General features: G+C 38.1%; 1 protein-coding gene across 4 annotated transcripts in view; it reads right to left on the bottom strand.

The window, feature by feature from the left end:
* Positions 1 to 1,681: 1,681 nt before the first annotated feature.
* LOC137638695 (glycerophosphocholine phosphodiesterase GPCPD1) overlaps positions 1,682 to 27,682 on the bottom strand; it is a 73,827-nt gene continuing 47,826 nt past the window's right edge. For 3 of the 4 annotated variants that reach the window (XM_068371008.1, XM_068371009.1, XM_068371010.1), the window contains exons 8-15: positions 19,045 to 19,201; positions 18,274 to 18,412; positions 17,448 to 17,673; positions 13,441 to 13,506; positions 8,348 to 8,560; positions 6,612 to 6,815; positions 6,131 to 6,291; positions 1,682 to 4,077 (exon numbers count right to left, since the gene is read on the bottom strand). In XM_068371008.1, the coding sequence (XP_068227109.1) occupies positions 3,918 to 4,077; positions 6,131 to 6,291; positions 6,612 to 6,815; positions 8,348 to 8,560; positions 13,441 to 13,506; positions 17,448 to 17,673; positions 18,274 to 18,412; positions 19,045 to 19,201 (1,326 nt within the window). In that variant the 3' untranslated portion in view covers positions 1,682 to 3,917. The remainder of the gene's footprint in view (positions 4,078 to 6,130; positions 6,292 to 6,611; positions 6,816 to 8,347; positions 8,561 to 13,440; positions 13,507 to 17,447; positions 17,674 to 18,273; positions 18,413 to 19,044; positions 19,202 to 27,682) is intronic. The other variant, XM_068371011.1, reaches the window with a different exon arrangement.

The following is a 27,682-nucleotide window of genomic DNA, read 5'->3' as shown; positions in this document are numbered from 1 at the left end:
CACATTTTTATTTTCACTCGAACACCACCAGAGGATTTCTTTTAAAGCCACACCTTGGCTGATCAGTCAACACTGGAAAAGTTTATGATTGATAGTAACAGGTTTGGCAGCCATTTTACAAATTGCTGTGGGTAAATAGTGTTGAGATGATGAAGTACTATACTGCAAAGTTATGGAATTTAAAGGTACTATTGTTTCATCTTGTAAGGTGAGTATTATTTTTCTTCTTCCTATTTTTGTTCCATACTGGGTTCGATAAGATCAAACTTATATAACTCATATTCTTGTTTATTAAGATACAATATTCAGTAGTGTACCTGATGTTCTGCAAATATTATAACATTACATTAGAAACGTTTACAGTATTTTTAACCATTTTCTTTTCTCTGTTAGTTTAGCCCAGGTTAAGGTTTTAGCTTTCCTTTCAATTATCATGACACTCAAAGCTTAACAGCAACCATATGTATTGGCATTGCTTGGACTTACATTTATCCCGCACCCCCATAGTGTGAAGGGAAAACTATTTTTAGTTCTGCCTTCGAGAAGCAAACCTATCTTAGGCTCAGTCTTCCATAACCAGTAATTAGTGGCAGTTTTTAACAATAGCTTGAGAAGCTGTTTTCTCAAGATGATGGCTGCCAAATTTTTTGTATTCTCAAGTAGCATATAGATAATAAGAGTTATATTGCTAAGGAATTATTAAATGTGAGATAAGATTACTATTTTTGTCTTTTGGAGATGTCTTTTATAAGACATTTGACATTGGGAAAGAGAACCCTAGGGTACTGATTGGATTTCTCAAGGACCTTCATGTCTGTTTCCACTGGCCTACATCTTTGTATTTTGGACAGAATAATATTCCAAGTAGGTTCCTCCTCTTTAGACATTGCTCCGTTCAATGAGCACACAGAAATATTTCTGCATCCTCTTTCTTATCCAAGCATATTACCATATCTGTGAAAGATTATGAACTTAGGTGTTCCTTAATGCTAGCCTTTTTAGGATGGAGAAGTTTCTGAATGAAGGATTCTATCAACATCAGCATGGATGCTTAGTGAGGCCTTAGCTTTCTACGTTTGAAAGCTGTTTGGAACTAACTTGATATCCCAGCTCATGGTTGTCTCTTCAGCGAAGAATATGAAGAACATTCATGACCGAAAGTCGTAAAGTTTGTATTGAAAGCTGAGGCTATTGTATCGTTACTGGAATAAGGGTAGACTTCTGAGCAATGATTTGACAGCGTTTTCCATCACCGTTTGAAACATGTCACATCTTTATGGAGGAGGCCAGTTTTAACCAGGGCAGCACCTGTTGCAAACATGACATGTTTAAAAGGAGGTCATGTCATTCTGATGATTTCTTCATTGTCCAGACCGTTCTTCTGTTAGTCTTTATCCGCTGCATCATCTGTACGCAAGGTTCTCCTTAACCTTTGAAATTGGCACAGAGAACCTCTACTCTTTATTCCAGGCTTTCTTGCCCTTGTAGGATTCATCCTTCCTCTTCATCATAGAAATGCAATTGCATAACCAGGGCTAATAGTTGTTCGGAACAAATATTCTCTATGTATTCTACCGTAAATTAAACTAAACACAATTTTTTCATGACTAAACTTCGCAAGACAATTTGAAGGAGAGTAACAAACAAAGTATCAATTTGAAGGAGAGTAACAAACAAAGTATATGTTAATTTACTTTTTATTTCTGATTTTCAAAATTAGTTTTGTAACAGTAGTCTACAGAAACTTTTCTTTTATTTCAGTTCGGTAGTCTCATATGTAATTTCCTCCACAGGAAGCTGAATCAAAGGTGGTTTACGTTCAGGGAAAATATTAGCTCTTGCGAACATAGATTCCATTTAATAGAGCTCATACATACTTGTGATGTACTGTACTCTTGAGGTGGATGTATGATACAAGGCTAAATTTATTACCCGAACCCAAAGTAACTAACTAGGCCGTGAAAATATAGTACCTAGGTTTAGAAGCATCTTCATCGAGTGACAAAACCCCAACCTTTGAGTCATGAATAAAATCTTAACAATAAGTAATTGAGCATCTCAACATACCTGATGTCCGCTTCTGCCAAAGATACTGAAAACACTAAAACGTGTCTTTTGAAGTTAAGCTATTATTAACAATGACATCAGTTTATGTTCTAACAAAGTATGATTCTCACCATAGGTATGACATGAAAAATCTTAACTCGTCAAACTTGCAACTTAACACACGCTTTCTACGGAAGCTCTTGCCCAGCAGCACTTAGCATAAATAATCCTTATTATAAAGGAAACAACTTTAGAACAATAATTGTATGAAAAACTCTCGCCATTAGTGAAAAATTAAAAATCCTTTTACAGACACTTGTAAGGTGAGTGGCAAAACTATTGTATAATAAGGCCCCTCCCATTGTTTTTATAACTATCAAAATTGTGCCTACAGTACTGCCTTCATATTCATAATCGGTAAGTACTGTACTTTGTCGACACCTTTTGGGCAAACTTGAAAGGGGAATTATCTTCACACTTTGATGCAATCACCCGTAAGCATTATAAGTTCATGAAATATTTAAAAAACTAGTTCATGCTATCTAACAAACCTAAACCTTCAATATGACAATCTTTAATATCAAAATTTTAAATTTGATACCTGGGTTATAAAAAATAAAGAGCTTTTTAAGTATAACATTGCTTTCTTATTAAAGTTTTCAAAAACTTAAATCCCTAGATTGTTGTTGCACATTCCACATTAATATTGGTCTTTTAAAGGTTGTACATCCATACTTAATGTAACCCATCCTTTTAATAATGTTACATTCAACACCAAGTGTCAACTCAAAAATTACCCCTCACACTTTCTGGTATTGACAAAATTAGTTCAAGAAAACCAGTTACCTGAACTAAAATTTATAAACAAATGTTAATGTGAATATAGTTACAATACATTAACGATTACTTCTTAACTTTAAGTCCACTACAATTAAATGATTAAATCTCATTTTACTTATTCTGATTTTACTTGCAACACAGCAGTGAAACTAGTGGTAAAATCTTTGTGGAAAAGCTTTTAGCATTCAGCTTCAGGAGACCAAACTAGCATCATAAGAGTACAGATATGAAAGAATTAGAGGCTGAAATGTAAACAAAAAAATTTCCTTCACATACTGCCCAATATTAAAAAGTGTTCTGTATACTAGCTACCTTATCAGTAAGATGACTATGCAACATGATGTGAAAGCTAGCTAGCTTTGATAGTTTATAATGAGAAGAGTGTGGTGCCATTTATTCTACGTATTCTCTCTCCAAGATAATTACGTATACTTCACAAAGATGAAAATTTATTATGTATCATGTCACTAGTTGTCAAAACTTATTTCGACAAATGCTGGTTTTATGTTCTCACATGGCCGGCATGGTTTTGATTTCTCCTAAAGTACTTCAGATTTTTTTTTGTTAATCCAAATATAAAAAAATATAACCTTACTCCTTAAAATAAATATTGCGTCAAAATGACCATGGATTCAGATCAAGTCTTAAAATAACTTTTTCTTAAAGATCACAACAAATTGTTCTTTAACAAAATGCTCAATTAAAAAATGATGATGGTTATGGAAGGAGAAACTGCAGTGTGCACTATGACCGCATTTTGAAAGTCCAGTGGGCATTCTATAACTCGTGGTTGTGTTCATAATTGAACAATGCAATCGTGTGTGTCCAGTCCTCACTTTAACAAGGTATACGGTACGAAAAAGTAACACTTAAGAAAATACAAGTTATTACTTACATCTTCTAAGTTACCTACAAAATGCTTCTGTAAATTCTTCAACAGAAGTAAAGGGAGTGATATTTCCCCGATCTTTTTTAATGCCATTTCTCATTTCATTTTGTTTTCCACCATATATGTGATCTGTGGCTTTCACTTATGTACATGTGACAGCAAAACCACCTGTTGTATCGCCTTCATTACTGGCATGACCTACGCATTCTCCATTTGTGGCGGAAATCATAGGCCGGCCAGATTCTCTTTCCTCACACAGGAAGACACTTTCCTTCTTGACTTTAGTATTGTAAACATCAATCCTGTAAAGAAAAAATTAAATTAGTTCTATCAACTCTACTCATTTTAACTTAACATTTACAAATTTGATTTACACTATTAATTTATTTTAATGTTGTTATTGTTCTTAAACTTCTCTCGTAGTTTTTCCTTATTTCCTTTCCTCACTGAGCTTTTTTCCCTGTTGGAGCCCTTGGGCTTATAGCTTATCTAAGTAAGGCTGTAACTTAGCAAGTAATAATAATTACAGTCCTAGTTACCTAGGACTTACCATCTCTCACAAATATTCCTCAATAAAACTATCCAGTAGTGATAGATGCTATCAATAGTACTTGGGTATTTCGTATCATTCCTTCAACACTTATCTACATTTATTCTATCCTATCCTATAATTGACTTAGGTTTCTTATTACCATCTGTCCTAGCTCTTCAGCCTCTTATCTTGCTTGGGTCACTCCTCATTTAGAAACCACAAGTCAATTGAAATGTTAATGGATAATACGATCGGCAGGAAGAAGCCCACTAAAAGGAGGGATCCAGAGTGAAAAAATAATCCGTAGAAGTAAAATAGAATGTAAAATAATTGAAGTTGGTAGGAATATACTCTAGGTGGCATGTACGTAGGCACTATTTAGCTCTAGAAGGTAACCAGGTAACAAAAATTACGTTAATCCAGTAGTTCACTAAATATCTGACTTTTAACCCGGTTTCTGCAGTTACTGGCTGGTGGAGGGTAAGCGCCCCTTACCTAACAGTAATCAATGCTCTCACTTCCGACTTTAAAGTTGCAGGGTGGTTGAGGCAAGAATAGAAAAGTACTCCAGTTTGTATAGGGAAAAATGCAAATAACTTCAAAAATTTTAGATTTGTTCCTACACAAATACAAATGATTGTCCTTAAATGAGAAACTTATTCCTAGGAGGGGGAAATTGCTAGACCCCACAGGCTAATTCACTTTCCCCGGATTGTTAAGGTAAGGCACTTGGTCAAGTAAAGAAGCAGAAATGATGACTCCTGTCCACCTGGCCATGAAGATATCAAAGGTGTTGAGGGAGGCCACTACCAGGTGGCGCTCGTAAAGGATTTGACTATAAACTTTTCAAAGCAATACTGCTAGGTATTTTGAATATAGGATACAAAATCAAAAGAAATTCTTCCTTCTAATTACAGCAATACCTTGTGATGGCATAAAATAAAAATGTCTTATGCACCAATTCTCTTGACTGGACAACTGAGGAGTATCGAAACCATATGCGAGAGAAATGTTTAACCTTTAACCCTCTGGTAATCCTGGCCATGACTTGCAACCTTTTTTTCGGTTAGCAATAATGTCATGTTGAAGTTTCGTAGCATAACTGACGAAGGAATATAGAATTGGAGAACTAAATACATATTCTATGCTGCTACATGAACAGAATATACAACAAATGCAATAGTTTCTGGTCCACTGCAGGACAAAGGCCTCAGACATGTCCTAATTCATGGCTGGGGTTTGGCCAGTTTTCATCACCACACTGACAACTGCAGATGGGGGAAGATTTTTGTCTGATCGCTAACGGCAAACCAACTTTGGTTATCAATCCAATACACAAACCCTTCAACAAAGTTAAGGTATCCCACTCAGAAAGGGGATATACATGTAACCTAAAAAAGCAAATGAACAGCCAAACAATTTACTGCTTCACAAATACAGTATTACAAACACTCACATTCATTAATGAAATTCTTTTATGGCACATAACCACTGTGTGATACAGATATTACCAGCTTCAACAGTTTATAATATGAAATATTTTTAATGAAAAATGAAATTGACAATTGCTGACCCATTGGGTTAGTGGTAAGTAAATTTACACCTAACAGATAACTAGATAAAAAAAAAGGATCAAATAAAGTTGCTGATGTCAGCACAAGGCTACAAGAGGATGAGTGTAGCCTGTATGAAAATAATTTTCTCCTTACTATTATTTTTTTCAGTGTTTGTTAGCTTGAAACTTCTAGGAATACAAAGTGCTGATAATTCTAGGCTTTCAATGTTTATTCACAGAATTTAACAAAAGGCAAAACACCACTTACTTGTCATATATTATACCGTGAAGACCTAGTTCCTTCAAGAACTTGATTGTTTCCTGATCGTTGTTGTGGTCACCCCAACAAAACACAATGAGACTGTGCTCTAAAGCCAACTTTACCAAGGTCGAATCACGCATCAAATCCTCCGTGTGGACATTGATTCCCTGAAAGAGGATGAGGATATAAAATGAAGTGAAGTCCCCAAGTGAACTTTGCCCACAAAAGACTCAAGAAAGATTAGTAATAATTGTGTTACAACTGTTTGTGTCATATTTCCTAATACAGTATCTAGTTTATTAACAATTTCACAGCAGATTTGACTAAATTACTAATTTGCATCGAGATAAATGAAAAACCGAGGTAAAATCAAATAATTCTCTCAATATCAATACTGCTCCTAAAGGCTTTCCTTCAGTAAATGAGTTATACAGGTCATGCAGCCTTCATAATCATGGTGCCTTAACTTCAAAGATCAAACACTCACAAGAATATCAGCATTTGTAGCATAAAGAATAGCGTGTTCGATCGTGGATGTTCGCTGATCTTCGTAAGGAGGCCATTCTTCTGATTCACCCTGAGTCAGGAACATCACAGGGTAACGATTCTGCTTCAAGCGCAGCATTGTGCAAATGTCAGGATGGAAGCAGGAGAAAACGATTTTTCTCTTCCCCGCGTAATCGAGGATCACCTGATAAAGTAGAATAACGTAATTAACATCTTTCTTTTACATTATAGTTGACCATAACTCATAAACTTATTTGATGTCTCACAGGATTATAATACAGGAGAGGGGTTCCAGCCCCCCCCCCTCGTCCCATCCCTTTTAGTCCCCTCTTACAAGGCTGGGAGAAACATAGAGAGGGGAGGTCCCCTTTTCAGTTTCATTTGTTTGATGTCGGCGACCCCCCCAAAATTGGGGGAAGTTCCTTGGTATATGTATGTATGGATAACTCATAAAATTATTATTTCCTTTTCCCTACATGCCATATCGAAATAGAAACTCATTACAATTTCAAACTAAGACTGAATGGGATTGGAACAAAACATTTTGTATTTAAGGTCGCAATCATGTTATAAATATATAAAATTATTTTTCAGTTAGTAAACTGTCGTGACTATATTTTAAATGCTTCTATACTTTTAATAGGAAAAAACATAAAAAAAAACCTAGCTATTCATTATTCATCAGATCATTAATTATTAGAAAAAAAGGCTTTACAGTATCTCATAATTATAGATATACAACAGACCTTATTATTCACTGAAATTAGGTTTAACAGACACCAGTGAATGCTGAAAAACTCCTAATGACAGTCCCTATTTTTTTATATAACTGAGGACATTCCGAATGAGTTAAACACTTATTACAGGAATGCATTCCCAGTTACCTAATACTAAATTTAATACAGTAGAAAATACCAAAAGCTATCAAGACTCAAAGGCTTGAAAATTAACTTACTGTATAAAACAATATCAGTTTCAAGTTCCCTATATCCTGTTATATAAGTACAAACAGTTAAACTGTGCTCTGTTCTTATATATCTCTATATTATTTTGGTCTTTCCAGTTAACAGTTATAAGCGCTTTGTTGTTGATAACTTTATTTTACAGCATCAGGTATTTTAACTGCCACTATGATCCTTTGCTTGCCCTTGATGGCTGTCAAAATCATTGTAGGAAGGCCATTAAAGCTTTACTTACTACAAAATGGGTTAGTTATCTTTAAATTTCCCTTCCCATATCTTTTCTCCTCTTCACCAATTAAAGATCTGCCAAGGCTTTTGATAGATATAACTGTTCACAGAATGATAAGAAATGGGTTATCAAAGAAAATCACTAGTGTGCTAAACCACAATGATTTTAACCTTGCTAATCACAAAAAAGATTGAAGCATCTCTCACTGCGGGCTATATCGGTATCATTGCAATGTATTAAAAGCAGTGCTAGGCCACTTTGCACTGTTTTCTTTGCATGATCTATATTTACCAAGGTACTTCCCCCAATTTTGTGGGGTAGCCAACATCAAAGGAACAAAAGAGGACAGTTCCTCTCTCCGCTCCTCCCAGCCTGATGAGGAATTCAGCCGAGTTTGGCTTGATAAATTCTAAATTTATACATCACACAATAAACCAAATTCATATCAACATCGTAAATCGCAGAGCAGTGTTAAAAAATCTACCCTGTAATTTCTTACAAGATCCAAACCCTTATCTAGCTTACCTTAATGATGAGGTCCAAGAAATGGTTGAGTTCAAAAGGATGTTGCAACTCGTAAGTTCCGTCTCGCAACTGCATGGTCCACTTGACTTCTACGTTGAATCCACAGGTGTGAGGAACCGTCTCTAGTGCCTTCTGGAGCGTGGGAAAGGGTTGGTGGTCTTCAAAGTCCTCGTCGCGGAACTTGCTCAGTCCCTTTTCCATTTTATGATAGACCTACGGGAGGAATAGAAAATAGGTCTTTAAATTGCAAGAAAACTATGTGTACCACAAGAAGTGACTTGGAAAATATCAGTTAACAGACCAGATTTTTTTTGTGGAGTTGAATTATAAATTAAAGTATAAGGGAATCTGTAGTTTTCAAATTTTGTGGCGTTGAATTTTAAATCAATGAAGTATTAGGGAATCTAAAATTGGTTTTACAATTACATTATGCGTAAGAATTTACGAAAACAAAGTTTAATCTGATTTAGTTTCAATACTGGATAACAGTTTTAAAGTGGTCTATCTACTCAATGTTCAAAGACTCTATATATGAAGTACAATAGCTGGCAGAGAAATAACTTCAGAACAAATTGCCAAATAAAGAAATTTACTGAGCGTAACCTCCAATCATGAATGTAACCCTCGGAGGCGAGGCAACCGAGGTTTAAAAATGGATCCCAAATGATGGACAATAGTTAACAGCAGCCACAGACAAAAAATCTCTAAGAATGCACAGGAACATATGTTAAAACACAATCCATTGGGGAATGAGGACACTGCAAGGATATTAAAGCACTGGTTAAAATAGCAAAGTGATAATCAAAACCTTTTGAATTAAGAAAAATTGCTATGTACACTGCTTGACGATGTAGGGTTAAGGCGAGGGAACGGCTTGTATAAACCAATGCATAGTGATGTATGATTAACTCGTATGTGATGATGATGTAGAGTGATTGATGAAAGCTTCATCTATGGTGGAAATGTGGGAGGTTGGGCTGTGGCACCCTAGCAGTACCAGCTGAACTCGGCTGAGTCCCTGGTTAGGTTGGAGGAACGTAGAGAGTAGAGGTCCCCTTTTTTGTTTTGTTTCTTGTTGATGTCGGCCACCCCCCAAAATTGGGGGAAGTGCCTTTGGTATATGTATGTGATTATCATCACTTAAAATTAGGTTGGTAAATTTTTTCCTATTATTACTGAAGCTTACGGTGATGACCATATTGAGTTTATATGGCTTGAGGACCTAAGGCTATATTTCATATAGCTGGAAACGGTAAGGTTCATTTTTTAACGGAAGGTGATAAATGGAGGACAAACCAAACAAGAAGTAAGGAAAGGAAAAGGTTCAAATTGTGGAACTTCAATATGGCTGTTACCATTTGTGGAACTTCAATATGGCTGTTACCATTTGTGGAAAGGGTTCAAAATAACTAAAAACGATCCTGGTAATGATGAAATACTAAATTCAACCTTCTTTTATGGGTACTTTCTTTAGTATCTTGGTATGAATAACATGGGTCTAACTAATAACTACAGTACAGTATAAGGGAATATTATATTATCAGTGAAATCATGTCAAATTTCAAAATAAAATGCAGTAAAATACTTAGATTCCTCAAAATAATGTTGCCTTAGCATAACTATTTCTAATTGCATAAAATTATTTTGTTTACAACAGTTGTTTTCAACTTGCCGTCTTACAGATCTAAATTGTAACTATTCTTCCCATTCAATAATCAACAAACATCAATTATTCAGTCCATTTATACCTTCAAGTCTCTTATACTGCATTCGTATTAATTCTACTAGCAAGATTCCAGCCATATACTTAGTTCTTACCGTATTTTTCATCGTACACTACTCCAAAACCCTGGCTAATTAAAAAAACCTATCTCTTGTCTCTGATACACGATTTGAAAAAACCAACAGATACCAAACTCAACATCATTTGAATCAGTCAAAAGTTTTCTTCAGCCACTTACAAAAACCTTGAAAGATTAATTCAATGTGAATGTTGGTAACTGATTATAAAACTGAGCACTAAGCTAGATACTCTTTGCCATTCCAAATGATATCTACAGTAATTGGTTGACTGCCTTTATCCATCATATCAAGTAATCTTCAAATTAAGTAAGCAAACAATGAACTTTATCTAATATCATGCTCTGATATTTCATTTCCTTCATGACAAATCGTTTAGTATAATAACAGTAATTCAGAAACATTAAAAACCAAATTTTCTTGACGATACAAAATATTATTCTTAGAATAAAACAAAATAAGGCCAAAACAGAAGTCAAAACAGTAAAACATCTTTGTTTGTCCGGTAAAAAATATGCACCATGCCTTGATTATATATAGTAGTCTATTCTGATGTGGTTAACAAACCTCTATGCTTTTTTACTTTTTAAAATACCCAGTCAAGAGAAAGTTCTATCTAAAGAATTAGTTAAGTGTTGATAAATATAACTAACAAGCTGCTTAGTACAGTATGAGATTTTTACTTTTCTTCGACATTGGTACATTATTACTTGCTAATAAAACTCCCAACATGAAATTATCTTTAAACTTTGATAACGTTCATAATGAAGTTACATTTTCTAAAAATTTTTGTCTTCGATACTTGAAGGGTTTCCACTAAGCTTGGTGCGACTTAATGCAATTCAAGTGTATTTTCACTTATAAAATGCTGGAATTTATAACTTTTACTTATATAGCCTGGCGGTGGGGCTTGTAAGGCCATTAAGCACCCATGTGTGTGTATATACATCGAGGGTAGATGGTACTCTCGGTCTCAAAGTCATTACAACCTCAAACATAATGCTGGCTTGTTTTCTATGATATTGGACAGCAAGAAGAAAGAAAAGAAAAGGGAACCAAGATAGAGTATAAGAATGAAAAGTCAGTGCAGCTAGAAGCCAAAGGAACTGTCAAGACCGTAAGTAATGCCTTTCCGTAGCACCCTGTGGGGACTTAAGAATGCTGGTTGGTTGCATACCTTCAAGACAAATTCCAGAGATGCATAATTTGTTAAATTTCATTAACTGCACTCGGTTCACTTACTTTGGTGTAACATCTATGATTATTTCACTGCCATGTTCCTCTCTGTACAATATATAAGTATATACATCTGGTAGCGATGGGACTTGGGTAATCATTTCAAGTTTCTCAAATAGGAACCCTTATGATTTATGGTCTATCTATTCCCTATAAGATTTGTTTTAACATTACCCTCATACATTTTACTTCTTGCATACACACAATCAATAAAATGTATGCACTTATAATGGGATATTAAATACAGCATGTAGAAGAGACTCTCTGGCTGTGGCAGGTGGCTCTTCTAGGAGAGGGACACTCCAAAATCAAATACTTGTTCTCTAGTCTTTGGTAGTGCCATAGCCTCTGTACAATGGTCTTCCACTGTCTTGGGGTAGGGTTTTCTTACTTGGGGGTAGACTCGGGCACGCTATTCTATCTTCTTGCTCTTTCTCTTGTTATTTTGAAGTTTATATAATTTGTATATGAAATATTTATTTTAATGTTATTATTCTTAAACGTCTCTTGTAGTATATTTCCTTTTTTCCTTTTCTCGCAGAGCTATTTTCCGTGTTGGGGCCTTGGGCTTATAGTATCCTGCTTTTCCAACTAGGGTTGTAGCTTAGCAAGTAATAGTAATAGTAAATGTGAAACTAAAGGGGTGTACATTTTCATGTTAGGGTCTGGCCCCAAAGACGACAACTATCAGGTCCTGACCTGAATGAAGACAAAGGAAGTGAAATCGTGAGAATGACAGAGTTATCCAAGACATAACGAGTGTAAAAACAACCGTAGCTAGAATATTAAAGCACCTCTATCCCATTTCAATACACACCAACACTGTCTGATTCTATTATCATCATCTTCTTAGCCTATTGACGCAAAAGGGCCTTGGTTAGATTTCGTTAAGCCGTCTCTATCTTGAGCTTTTAAATCAATACTCCTCCATTCATTATCTCACACTTCATACTTTGTAGTCCTCAGCCACATAGGCCTGGGTCTTCCAACTCTTGCCTTGTGGAGTACAGCTATACATTTGGTGAACTAATCTCTCTTGGGGAGTGGGAGTGCTAAGAGCATGCCCAAACCATCTCCATCTATCCCTCGCCATGATCTCATCCACATACGATTTTTTCTAATCCTGTCCTGCCATTAGACATCTCACTTAGTCTTATCTTGTAATTTTGACAAAGTGAGGTCAAACAGAAATGAGCTAATGATAACTTATTTTCTGCGAAATACATTTTGATAATGCAATTCTAAAAGAAATGAAAAATATATTTTTCAATTTTTCTTTTGGAATAGCTGACCTTAACTGCTCTGATGCCAGTGTACTTTTAAAATTAATCAGAGAATTCATAACTCCTAGTATACCACAAGCAGATCTTGATACTAAATATTGTTTTGTGGATTCCATTCCAAATACTGTACAATGAAATGACAGTCGATGCTTTAATAAAAAGACTCAAATATTTGTTAAAAAAATGAAACGATGAAGAAGCTTTAACAGGAAAGAGAAGAATAAGAGATGAAAAAAGGAAAGTATATCAAGAAATTAAATGAGGAAAAAAAGAAAGATATATGTTAAGAAAACAATGAGGAAAAAAGATAAATTAAACTATTTACCTTAAAGTTAAAACAAAATACCATGTTTGGATGCACTACCAACCTTCTGAAACTTCTAAAAGGTCAAGTTTAACCATTAGTATACCGTACTGTACATAGCTCTCACTCGCTCCGTTTAACGATTTTAGTAGTGTTAGTAAATAAACAAAGGTCCGGGTTAGTATGTTAATAGGAAATATTCACGGGCAGTAATGATTACACAGTTTGTTAAAACAGATCTCAGACCTTAGGAGAAGTTTCTCGGCACAGTGGACCCCCTGTAAGGTCCACCGTCTACGGTTACTGGTTCGCTGGTCAAGCCTCTTCCAGGGAAAGAAGAAATGCAAGAGCTTTTCAAATAACTAATGAATACAGAACTGTAAGGTAGAAAAGAAGAACTAGGGGGGAGGGTATGGAAAAAAAATAAAGGAGTATTTATAGCCTTTCCGTTCTTTAAAACGACGACATACCAGGTCTTCATTATCACAGTAAGAGAGGATGTCGCACGGGATGCCTTCAGTGAGGTGACTCAGATCCTGGTGGAATTAAAAAACATGAAGCTCAGCAAATTAATACTACCTAGTATCACCTAAGGACGCCTCTGGCCCCGGATTTAAAAAAGGGAAAATTGTTGGCTCCTACAACCTACACACACACAGTCCTGCATCTCAAAAACTTTACTACTCACAGTCTTGGCAATGGTAGACCAGTATCTTGTAGCTTTCTTGTGAACCAAATTGAAGTAGATATCGTAAGCTTTCTATAGCAATGTCTGAGATTGATTGAAGCTATTATGATAGAGCTAAAAATCAAATCAAGTATATATGAAGGAAAACAAAATCTCCTCGCTAAGCCTAAATCTGCTATCCCCAGCCCATAGCGCTAATGTGATATAAAAATATAAAATGACTTTTCTACTGTAGTCCAATCATGACTGGGGAGACTTAACATTCCAGCAACATATTAAAATATAGGAACCAACTTTATATGTGAATATTAAAATGATATCCTATTTATAAATATTCAGATAACATTTTATAATTCCTGATTTTATACAATGAAATTATCTATGTAAAGTATATAATGCATAGATATATGATAAATTTTGCACATTCAGACGTGCTTTTCATATGTAAATAAGCCATATATTATATTCCTCTTAATAAGAGGTAGTAGGTTGGCCTGGGCACCAGCTGCCCGTTGAGATACCACCGCTAGAGAGTTATGGGGTCCTTTGACTGGCCAGACATTACTACATTGGATCCTTCTCTCTGGTTACAGTTGTTTCCCTTTGCCTACATATACACCGAAAAGTCTGGCCTATTCTTTAAAGATTCTCCTCTGTCCTCATACACCTGACAACACTGAGATTACTAAACAATTCTTCTTCACCCAAGGGGTTAACTATTGCACTGCAATTGCTCAGTAGCTACTTTCCTCTTGGTAAGGGTAAAAGAGACTCTTTAGCTATGGCAAGCAGCTCTTCTAGGAGAAGGACACTCCAAAACCAAACCATTGTTCTCTAGTCTTGGGTAGTGCCATAGCCTCTGTACCATGGCCTTTCACTGTCTTGGGTTAGAGTTCTCTTGCTTGAGGGTACACTCGGGCACACTATTCTATCTAATTTCTCTTCCTCTTGTTTTATATAGGAATTTATTTCAATGTTGTTACTGTCCTTAAAATATTTAAATTTTCCTTATTTCCTTTCCTCACTGGGCTATTTTCCCTGTTGGGGCCCCTGGGCTTCTAGCATTCTGCTTTTCCAACTAGGGTCGTAGCTTGGCAATTAATAATAATAATAATAATCTGGAAACTCTCTTATACCAGAAGCTATTATCTTCAAATTGATTCCCCCTCGGGTCTCTGATCCCGAGGTATAGGAGAGAATCCAGACATTAAGAGGGATATAATATATGGCTTATTTAAATATATAGATATATAAATATATATTTTAATATTATATAAAACTTCAAACAATATATTAATGTAACAAGTGTGCTTTTAAGAAGGGACTGACAGTGGAAAAGTCAAAAATAAAACAAAGCATAATTTATAAAACCTATAACAAAAGCTCCCACATAAATTCTTAATTAAGTGCCTAAAGCTTCAATTCAAGAGAGGTACCGTTGGCATCTGTTTGAGGTAAAGAATTAATATCCTGGAATTCAATCGGAAAAGACATCATTAGAGAAGAAGGAGATTTAGGTTGTTTGGGATATTATATTTAAGTGTAAACAACTAACTTGTATGTGAAGCCCTACAAGATAGGCCCTATCTAACGAATGGTGGATTTATAAGACCTACAAAAATATAAATTAAAAAATTCTACTCAAATACAGTACTTAATTATGATACGGAGTCTTTGTCTTAAGAAGGGTTATATGTTTAGAAGCAGGTCCGCAAAAATTAAGTAGAATAAAATAAAAGACATGTGGACACGATATTAATTGGCCATATATTTCCAGCTGCCGCCTCCGCGGAAGACCGCGGAGACAGCAGCAGTAGGGGATTCAGCGTTATGAAGCTTCATCTGTCGTGGATAATGGGGGAGGGTGGGCTGTGGCACCTCTAGCAGTACCAGCCGAACTCGGTTGAGTCCCTTGTCAGGCTGGGAGGAACGTAGAGAGGAGAGGTCCCCTTTCCTGTTTCATTTGTTTGATGTCGGCTACCCCCCAAAATGGGGGAAGTGCCTTGGTATATGTATGTATATTTCCAGTGTGGGCAATTTCTAGCATTTCATTATCATGATTTCGTGTAAATGCTGATAGCCACAGGAATCACCTGGGTTCTGAATCTTTCATAAATTGCCTTAAATAAGGACAAGAAAAATTATATCCCCTGTTCTTCAAGAAGAAGAAATAAGTAAGTCATGTATTTAACAAAGTTCTTCATGTTATTTTGGAAGATTCAAATCAAACCTTCACATACTAATTAACTGGAAAGCAAGAGGCTTTGCTACAATAAATTTAAATCTTCAAAATCCATCAGGGACGTTGCCTTTATAAAATACCATAATCCAATGTTCTTTTGGAAGTGAGCAAAAAAAAAAAAAAAACAAGTTATACCCTTGGCAAGAAATGAAGAGGACAGTATCGTATTTCAATGTACAGAAGTAAAACAACACTTGACTGGAGATCTTTGTAACAATGAAGAAAACTCCCTAATAAAGCCAATAGAAGATATAGATTATAAATGGCGAGAAGGATAAACATACCGACAGCTTGAGTTGGCCTTTTTGCACCAATACAAATCTGAAAAGAAGCGAGACATAACATCAACATCATACAATCAATATGAAAAATCAAATCTTTAAATGTTGATGCAAACATCAAACATAAATAAAGATATATTTGGAAGTACTTTAACCAATTGAGAACCAATGGAATTGTTATACATCCGAATATTTCTACTCGCCCTTTTTTTTTAAAGGCCAGTCATGAAAGGCAGAGGCAAGGGACAGTGACCTTGCCTTATCAAGAAGGAAATTCCCGAGAGACTGACCATATATAAATATGATCAGCACCCATGCCTCCTCCCCACCTAAGTTCGGACCAAGCAGGGCCAGGCAATGGCTTCTGATGACTCAGCAGATAGACTTATAGACTCCGCCAAACACCCTCATCCTTAGCTCATAACGATGGTGAGGTTACAGCTACCAAAAGGCCTAAATAGTTTGAGTGGGACTCAAACCCCAATCTGGCGTTCACCAGTCAGGGACGTTATTACCGCATCGGCCACCACAAGAGACGATACCAAAGCAACATTGCTAATGAGAGGGGTTAAAGAACTTCCCTCTTATAGATGGTAGGGCAATGTTTCAAGAAACAAAAGAGAAAGATAAATAAAAGAAATGCCAATAAGCACAGGTCATCCAAGATCTTTAGATGATCAAGCAGAAAGGGTAAGCTACTCATAACCATTAAAATATCCAATAAAGTCTCAATGGGAATTCAACAAAATCTCTTTTAACCTCTCCTCAAGACAAAGACTCAAGTATAGTCAATTCATTTGTATAAAAGCATACTGTGGAACCTTAAATATGAAAATAAACTTGGCTTTAAAAAATTTAATGTTTCTACTATTAAAACATTTAAAACTGTGCTTTTTTTGTTACTTAGAATGAAGCAAACTAAATGCAATGTGCTATACACTTGTAGCAACAGTGTGTTCAGAAGGGAAAGTCTGAGAGTGTGTCCAGAGGAAATTGAAGTCGCAAACTAGAAAGCATATGTCTGTGTCAAGCATGGATAAGCAGTACAGTATATTCTTACAGTAAATTTTCATTTCCTGAAGCATTTCTAACCAGGTCCATGTGTAAAATGTCATATCGCTTACAATAAAGCAAAATAAGCAACCCAAAATAATTTTACAAAATCAAAACAATAAAGAAACTAATCATTGCTATCTATTTCCAACAGAAAAGAAAAAAAAGCTCAAAATATAAACATCGTTGGAGACGACTAAACGTCTGGCTAACCTTCAAAGCCTGCAACTGAGACAGGGTTAAATCCTTTATTGGGATCTCCAGTAGGTCTGTCTGGTCCTGTTCCTTCTTCCTCTTCAGAGCAATGCAAGCGTGGAAGTCGTGATAGATGACAGGGATGAGATCTTTGCTGAGCTGCACATCAAACTCCACCATGTCGGCGCCCAGCTCGGCGGCGTACTTGAGCGAGGCGACGGTGTTTTCCCTAATGTTTGCACAGCTGTTGAGATCAGTCATTTCCAAAATTACTGGACTACAAACAATGATAAGCTCTCCTATAATCATTCATATATTGTGGAATGATCTTCCTAATCGGGTAGTTGAATCAGTAGAACTTCAAAAAGTTCAAAGTTGCAGCAAATGTTTTTATGTTGAACAGGCTGACATAAGTCTTTTTATAGTTATATATGAATTTTCTTTTTGAATGTTGTTAATGTTTTTAAAAATATTTCATTTGAATTTTTCATTACTTCTTATAGCGTTTATTTATTTCCTTGTTTCCTTTCCTCACTGGGCTATTTTTCCTTGTTGGAGCCCTTGGGTTTATAGCATCTTTTCGTAGATTGGCTAGTAATAATGATAATAATAGAAAGTGGTAAACTCACTTTGTTATGATTACTAGCTAAGCTACAACCCTATTTGGAAAACCAAGGCTCCAACATGAGGAAAAGTTGAAAATATGAATGAATAAACTTCTCCATGTGACAAAACTTCCCAAAACAAAACCTTCAACCTTCTAGAGGACTTGATCGTGTAAAAGCTAACTAAATATCCCACCTGAATTATCAACACTTAAAGAAATGAAATACAAACGAAGTACCTTTTCGGTTCTGTATGATAAGAATTTCCTGCTCCTCGATGACCCACTTCCAGTCCTTTCCAGTTGTCCTTCCAGTGCCTTGCGTAAGACACGCTCATGTCCCCGCCGAACTCCATTGGATACACGACCATGTAATGGACTGTCGGGGAAAAAGACGGGTATGGTGCAGTTCATTTCCTAACTCGGATTGACTTGATTTGCTTATGGTGATTGAAAGATGGAAGATTCTCCTATTCTGATCATAATCTGTGATTTAACTCCAAGTACCACAGGAGTTTCTCTCAACTCTCAGCTTTGGATAAATTGTAAAAGTTCCCGATCATAAAAAGGAAAAAAAAATATTAATTTCCAAGAGAGGATATGTTAAGTTGTAAGCTGCTGTCCTTGACCTTCTTACAATCATACTTTGAGTTTTGTTAGAGTTCAACTTCATGCCCCATAATTTGCACCGTTGACTAAAACTGTGAATTAATGGTTGGGTCGTAAGTGCATCAGTCAATCAATAAGAAAATGTGAAAATAAAATTGTGAGAATATGAATACCACATTTGTACTTCCAGTCACCCTATGTTGATAGAAACAACATAAAAAGTGATATTAAAACTTTCAATGAAATTGTCACAAGACTCAAAATTTCCTTTTGAATAAGGCTTGACTATCTCTATCAATTTATCACGAGGCGAGAGTACATCAATCAATAAAAAATATGTTAAAATTGTGGGAATATGAATACATTTGTACTTCCAATCACCTAACGTTGATAGAAACCTACCGGTGAGCTGTCCGACGGGAATATGTTTTGCCGAAGTGATAGGCAACGTAACCACGCCGTAGTTCTCCTTCATATTCGACGGCAGTATGTACGAACAGCCTAAGTACTGGGGTATTTCTTCGCTGGGATCCTCCATGTAAAAATCACACAGAAAAGCCTGGCGAAAAAAAGGTGACGCAATGAGTACGAGGGAGTTTGAAGCCCGTCGTGGATAACAGATTATCGAAAGGAACACTTTGCGAAAACAGTAAAATGAATTTTTGATTGTGACTGGTGAGGTTTTCTGACCATTTGAAACATGATATGAATGATCGAGATGCAAGTATAAAGTTATGGGATATCTGAAAATAAATCAATTCATATCAATATGAGTCAGAAAAAAAAATATATTATCAATATGGTTTTGTCACTTGTGCACATATTCATCATCAAAAATAAACAAAAAAACTACTGTACACACGTATAATTAACATCCAAAAAAAATTTAAAAACCACACTTGTGCAATGTATCCATCTCCAAACGCATTCAAAGGTGTATATACACATAAACTGAATGTGCATATACACATCTTTATATAATACACACTGACAGTCAAAAAATAAACTTATGTTATGGTCATCGTTATACCTCAGTGACACAGGGGAGGTAACTGAAAAAATAATTCTGCATGATACAATATATATATATATAGTTCCCCGGAACATCTCCTCCCAGCCACAGCCAATAGGAACGCTGGATCAGTGTACTAACCTGGTGCTTGAATCGGATCACCCGTCCGACCTGTCACACTTAGACAGTCGCTGTAATGTGAGGTTTAACATCGTTTACATCATGTCTTCACATCTCAACCATCTGGGGGGGAGGGGGGCAGCCCTCCCCAAAATCTGGGGTTTTTACAACAACCCCCAAACCAGAGTCAATCCATACTTGACGGAAACAATCACTTAAAAACTTCTACACAGTCAACCGACTCGTCTTTTTCATTTTCACACGCTGGTGTTCGGGAGGGGGATCAGTTTGACATACTCATGGAACAACTTTTTAATGTTTTTAAAATAAGTTTTCAAAAGAAACATATCTGGTTAAGAACTTGGAGCTTTCTACGTTCTAATCTCGTAACAATTTATAAACAAAATTGACTTTATATATCATTATAATCAAGAGGAACAATTCAGACTGGAAATCAGCAGAGACCAATAATGCGTCGACTGAAAACTTGGAAAATAGAAAAGGTGAATTCGCAAATATTTTTGTCGTCTGCATTACATAGACCAAATTTTGATGTAAACACGGAGAAAATGCGTCCAAACAGAGGTAGTTAGAAAGACTATAAAATTTCGACGTTAAATTCGACTAGATTTTTTTAATATGAAATTTTCCTTCTGAGCTTTGTTGAATAATCTCAGTTTACCAAATTAAAAATTTCTTTTCCATATGAGAGTACAACTGAGCAAATATTCTTTAATAGAATTAGCCATTTTGCTCAACACTGTAATTTTGTTTTTTATTAATTGTGAACTTCTTCCACTTCCAAAACAACTAAATGAAAACCATAATACACTTTAGACAGCAGTCAAAATCGACCAACAGCCTGACGTTTCGATATACATCGAATGAAAAGCTCTAAACCAGCATATTGTTCCCATTTCATATGAAAAATAAATTCAATTTCGAATATGTCTGATTTAAATCCTGTTAGTCTCCAGTCTGGGGACATAAATAAGGATGCAAAGGATCAGGAGAGGATGGATGAACGAGTCTAAGGACCTAGAAGCTTAATAAACTACAAGAGCCTGCTATGTACCCGATCATTCGACCATGCAGGGCCGAACAGTCAAAATGCGCCACGCAGGGGTGACACACGGCTGTTTCGTGTGCATGGGTTCGTGACCTGGAAATAGCAGATAACACTCTTGCAAACTCAGTGTTGATTCTTTTTAGCTGCAAACGGCGTGCTAGTCTGGGTACAAGTTCTTTTTGGCCTCTTGTCCCAAACTTTTATGTTCAGCACAACTCCTGGAAAAGGAATGACAAAAAGACAAATTCATTCTCCATCTGCTTTGGAAGTCCTTCACGGATACCTGGAAATGCTTAAAGTATAGAAGAGCATTATACATAGGTCAGCTGGAAATCACTCATTATGATCTTATACCCAATGATATACCCTGAACTTTTCATGGCACCTCATTAAAGTCTTTTTCACCTCTAGCACCGGGATTAAATCGGTGGCCGATACTGTATTATGTTTTGTATCCTAATTACCAATGATTCTTATCTTGTTACCTTGACTTTTCGTGCTCATGTTGCAGAAAAAACAATGACTCATTGAGTTTTTATCAGATAAAGAGAGACATTACTACATTTTTGTATACAAAATTAAAAATCTTACAATGATCACCTTCAATTATTTAGTGAGTTTTCTGGATGAATCCACTACCAGTTTAATACTTAAAAGTATACAAAATCAAAGCTACAGGTGCCTTTTACATTACAATCAATTTACTGGAGGTCCTTAAAATTCTATTATTTTTAATCGAAAAATGAGATCAAAAGGTAAAATACAGAACAGCAATACTCAAACAATAGGGATTAAAATAGTTTAGAGCTCTATTTCCAAAGGGGAAACTATAAAGCTTGAATTATAAAAGAAAGCAACTACGGACGAGTGGCTTGTTCAGCCAAGTTTTACCCCCCGCTATAAATTACCCATTTAAAAAATCTATTTTCTACAATATGCTTGGATAATTGGAAACATCCTCACGTCCCGATACTGCCCAGACACGACCGCTACAAAAAGTAGAGACAAGGGATAAGGAAAGATAAACCCAGAAGAAAAGTGAAATGTTTTCTTCTGTCATTTACTGGAGACTTATTCTCCTTTTTGTATTACCCTGCAATCTTTAAATGCTTCAGAGAAAACCATTAGGGAATGGAATGATGAGAAAGGTCACAATGGTATGCTGAAGGTAAAGATGTCTGGTTTCAGTTCCATTACAGTATCATCAGATGCTCACCAGAACGTCAACTGGTTCTCTTCTGTCATTTACTGGAGACTTATTCTCACTCTTTAAATGCTTCAGAGAAAATCATCAGGGAATCGACTGATGATGAGAAAGGTCCCACCATGGTGTGGTAAAGGTGAAGATGTCTGGTTTCAGTTCCAGTATCATCAAATGCTCACCAGAACGTCAGCTGGGCAAGCCCAACACCCCCACTGTGCTTCCCAAGCACAGCAGTGGCCTCCCACGTAAACAGCTTAAACTCACGGTCCCGGGCTGGGATCGACTTACTGCCATGCGAATGCTAGGCGAACGCGTAACACTGTACTAGCCAGGAGATAAGCTTGGAAATGTTTACAAAACAATGCAGGTCTCAGATCAGAGGAAAAGAGTTTCTTCAAACATACAATTGATACTTAAACATAATCTAGCAAAATCGTATACCGTAACCAGGTAAAGGTGGATATTATATGTTTTCATCTCTAGGATACTTGGCCTCAAGACATAAACTTGAAGTAAATTAAGAGTGATGCAATACAATCAGTGTATAACGTGCATGTGATCCAACAATTCTAAAGAGGAACGTGCTTATCTGGCACGGTATGAGAAAAGAATGGCAGCATGTTGATATACACATTCTACGATTTTCCTAATGTTTTTAAGTACTATTAGAGGAGAGAAAATAACATTCTCCTAAAACTCAGCTATTTAGAAAGTCCTGGAACAGCAAAATAAAAAGCAAAGCGATGGTTTCATCTTCCTCAGGTAAGGGTCTAGCAAAGAAAAAACTGGTGCAAAACAAGGCCTACTAATCTGTTTAATGTTCCCTTTAGTCAAAGTCAGTGCATCTATCATCAATCATAGAATCCTTCGATGGGACGAGGCCAGAAAATGTATTTGAAAATTGTATTAGATTTGGGAGAATCAGAAATATTCAAGGATTAAATCCAAATTAAAAGAAAGATCAAATCGCCAAACACATTTTCTTGAAATGAAGTAGTATTATTCACACAAAATATGTAAATTTTGCCTTATACTATAAAGATGTTATTTTCATTAGTAAAATAAATTTTTGAATATACTTACCCGATAATCATGTAGCTGTCAACTCTGTTGCCCGACAGAATTCTATGGAGGGATACGCCAGCTATCACAATACTAGAAGGGGGTGTTCTTACCAGCGCCACCTGTGGCCAGGTACTCAAGTACTTCTTGTTGACACCTCCTCAATTATTCCTCGGTCCCACTGGTTCTCTATGGGGAGGAAGGGAGGGTCAATTAAATCATGATTATCGGGTAAGTATATTCAAAAATTTATTTTACTAATGAAAATAACATTTTTCAATATTAAACTTACCCGATAATCATGTAGCTGATTCACACCCAGGGGGGTGGGTGAAAACCAGTGTACAAGATTAAAGGATAGCTAAGTATCCCATATTTCATATAACAGTTATCTCAAATAACAATGAAATAATAAGTACCTGGTAAGGAAGTCGAATTGAACCGTTACTCTGTCTCTTTTTTAAGTTCGTCTTCCTTACTGAGCGCAGCGTTCCTCTTGGAGGCTGAATCAACCCAAAGGTGCTAAAGTATACAGGGCTGCAACCCATACTAAAGGACCTCATCACAACCTTTAACCTCGGCGCTTCTCAAGAAAGAATTGACCACCCGCCAAATCAACAAGGATGTGGAAGGCTTCTTAGCCGACCGAACAACCCATAAAAAGTATTCAAGAGAAAGGTTAAAAAGTTATGGAATTATGGGAATGTAGTGGCTGAGCCCTCGCCTACTACTGCATTCGTTGCTACGAATGGACCCAGGGTGTAGCAGTACTCGTAAAGAGACTGGACATCTTTGAGATAGAATGATGCGAACACTGACTTGCTTCTCCAATAGGTTGCATCCATAACACTCTGCAGAGAACGGTTCTGTTTGAAGGCCACTGAAGTAGCCACAGCTCTCACTTCATGTGTCCTTACCTTCAGCAAAGCAAGGTCTTCTTCCTTCAGATGAGAATTAGCACACCATAAGGCTTCTGATTGTCCTCGTAATGGTTTTGACCTTCTTAAATAGTACTTAAGAGCTCTAACAGGGCAAAGTACTCTCTCTAGTTCGTTCCCCACCATGTTGGACAGGCTTGGGATCTCGAACGACTTAGGGCAAGGACGGGAAGGAAGCTCGTTTTAGCCAAAAAAAAACCGAGCCGCAAGGAACATGTAGCCGTTTCAGATGTGAAACCTATGTTCCTGCTGAAGGCGTGGATCTCACTTACTCTTTTACCTGTTGCTAAGCACACGAGGAAAAGAGTTTCTAATGTGAGGTCCTTAAAAGAGGCTGATTGGAACGGTTCAAATCCTGATGACATTAGGAACCTTAGGACCACGTCTAGATTCCAGCCTGGAGTGGACAACCGACGTTCCTTTGAGATCTCAAAAGACCTAAGGAGGTCCTGTAGATCTTTGTTGGAGGAAAGATCCAAGCCTCTGTGGCGGAAAACCGCTGCCAACATACTTCTGTAACCCTTGATCGTAGGAGCTGATAGGGATTTTACGTTCCTTAGATGTAACAGGAAGTCAGCAATCTGGGTTACAGTGGTACTGGTTGAGGAAAACTGCATTGGCCTTGCACCAGCTTCGGAAGACTTCCCATTAAGACTGATAGACTCTGAGAGTGGATGTCGTCCTTGCTCTGGCAATCGTTCTGGCTGCCTCCTTCGAAAAGCCTCTAGTTCTTGAGAGACTTTCGATAGTCTGAAGGCAGTCAGACGAAGAGCGTGGAGGTTTGGGTGTACCTTCTTTACGTGAGGTTGACGCAGAAGGTCCACTCTAGGAGGAAGAGTCCTGGGAACGTCGACCAGCCATTGCAGTACCTCGGTGAACCCTTCTCTCGCGGGTCAGAGGGGAGCAACCAACGTCAACCGTGTCCCTTTGTGAGAGGCGAACTTCTGAAGTACCCTGTTGACAATCTTGAACGGCGGGAATGCATACAGGTTGAGATGGGACCAATCCAGCAGAAAGGCATCCACGCGAACTGCTGCTGGGTCTGGAATCGGAGAACAATACAAGAGGAGCTTCTTGGTCATCGAGGTAGCGAATAGAACTATGGTTGGCAGACCCCACAGGGCCCAAAGTCTGCTGCAAACATTCTTGTGAAGGGTCCACTCTGTGGGGAAGACCTGACCCTTACGGCTGAGGCGATCTGCCATGACATTCATATCGCCCTGAATGAGCCTCGTTACCAGCGTGAGCTTTCGATCTTTGACCAAATGAGGAGGTCCCTTGCGATCTTGAACAACTTCCTCGAATGAGTCCCTCTCTGCTTGGAGATGTAAGCCAAGGCTGTGGTGTAGTCGGAGTTCACCTCCACCACCTTGTTAAGCTGGAGGGACTTGAAGTTTATCAAGGCCAGATGAACTGCCAACAACTCCTTGCAATAGATGTGAAGTGTCCTTTGCTCCTGATTCCATGTTCCCGAGCATTCCTGTCCGTCCAGTGTCTCACCCCAGCCCGTGTCCGATGCGTCCGAGAAGAGACGGTGGTCGGGGGTCTGAACAGCCAAAGGTAGACCTTCCTTGAGAAGAATGCTGTTCTTCCACCACGTTAGAGTAGACCTCATCTCTTCGGAAACAGGAACTGAGCCCGTCTCTAGCGTCATGTCCTTTATCCAGTGAGCAGCTAGATGATACTGAAGGGGGCGGAGGTGGAGTCTCCCTAACTCGATGAACAGGGCCAGCGATGAAAGAGTCCCTGTTAGACTCATCCCCTGCCTGACTAAGCATCGGTTCCTTCTCAGCATGCTCTGGATGCATTCTAGGGCTTGGAAGATCCTTGGGGCCGACGGACAAGTCCGAAAAGCTCGACTCTGAAGATCCATACCCAAGGAAACAATGGTCTGGGATGGAACGAGCTGAGACTCCTCAAAATTGACCAGGAGGCCCAGTTCCTTGGTCAGATCCATAGTCCATTTGAAAATCTCCAGACAGCGACGACTTGTGGGAGCTCTTAAAAGCCAGTCGTCTGACGGAGCCGGACACAAGATCCTGATACTGCTGCACAGTCTGTAAACTGACAATCATGGGCAAGCGAGGAAGTACAGTGACAACCCGAATCTGTCTAGACTATCTGGGTCGTACAGACAACTCCTTAACGGGTTGCTGAGGTTGCCGCACTGCGTCACAACAAGTCCCTTCTGTTGGTTGTTGAACGTCTTCCCCGTGACACATTGACTCCGTAAACAAAAATCCTCTAACAAGGACTAAGCTTGGACTGCATGTCATGCAACACAGCTCAAGGTCTATGGGAGCAGGTGTGGTAACAGACGGGATTAGCGGCTGAAGAGGAACCATTACCTTCCCTGTAAGCATGTTATGCTTAAATAAAAGTCCATAAGAGGTTATGCAGCTAAAGGCTCCCTCCAAATGACAGAGTCCTCAAGGGAATATCAGAAGGAGGGAGAAAAGAACTTTCTCATCTACAGGGACCTTATCCTAGAAAAGCTAAGTTCTCTGAGTGAGGGTTCACTGGTGCAAAAGCAGCAGACTAGAAGGCAACGTTATGAAACTGCTTGACAGTCTAGTGAGTTGGCAACAACCCAAGATATGTTGAGAAGCATGCGGTAAGGTATGCAGAGCATGATGAATGCAGAGTATGCTGTATGCAGAGCATGCTGTAAGTAGAGCATGTTGTATGCAGAGCATGCTGAATGCAGAGCATGCTGTATGCAGAGCATGTTGTATGCAGCGCATGCTGAATGCAGAGCATGCTGAATGCTGAGCATGTAGTAAGCAGAGCCTGCTGTAAGCAGAGCCTGCTGTAAGGAAAGCAGAGCGTGTGCATGGCGTTTAACATTTCTCAGAAATTCCATGACCAGTGCTAGAGTGCTTTATGCATGCTTGCATGGGGTTTAAAAATCAACATAATGTTTACCTTACATTCATAACTCATGATTCATATTTTTGCCATGGTTTGAAAATGGAGGTAAGGTATGCTGAACAGCAGAGTCAGAACGAGCTGGAACAACAACAGTGGAAGGTGCAGAAAGTTCCTGTTCCTGTGGTATGAGTGGAGCGTGAAGAGACCGAGGTTGCGCAGAACAAGGTAAAGTTCCCGCAAGCAGAGGTGTCTGAGGCGCAGGATCAGGGTGCACGGGTTGAGCTCGGTGCAGCAGCTGAGGAGACTGACTCACAGGTGGAAGAGGTTGTACCTCCACCGAGAGTTGCACCACCGGTGGAGCAGCCAGGGGAGGAGGAGGAAGAGTGGGGTAATCCTCCTGATCCCAAACCGAAGGTTGCCTTAAAGAAGGCTGAGGCTGAACAACACTGGGAACAGCGAACACAGAAAGAGGTTCAACATCGTACGCCTGGCAGATGGTGCTGCGACTGGGTGCAGCGAGTGCAGGCGGGTTGAGCACAGGCTGAACGGGTGCAGGGGAGGTGCAACACTCTCAGCCCGACACTCACACAACAGGTCCGAAAGCTGTGCTTGCATGGACTGTAGTAGAGTCCACAACATCGTACGCCTGGCATATGGTGCTGCGACTGGGTGCAGCGAGTGCAGGCGGGTAGAGCACAGGCTGAAAGGGTGCAGGTGGAGGTGCAACACTCTCAGCCCGACACTCACGCAACAGGTCCGAAAGT

This window comes from Palaemon carinicauda, chromosome 3 (genome assembly GCF_036898095.1).
Source record: "Palaemon carinicauda isolate YSFRI2023 chromosome 3, ASM3689809v2, whole genome shotgun sequence".
Classification (NCBI taxonomy): domain Eukaryota; kingdom Metazoa; phylum Arthropoda; class Malacostraca; order Decapoda; family Palaemonidae; genus Palaemon; species Palaemon carinicauda.
The sequence above is the reverse complement of the archived record's forward strand: the minus strand, read 5'-3'. Positions and strand labels throughout refer to the sequence as shown.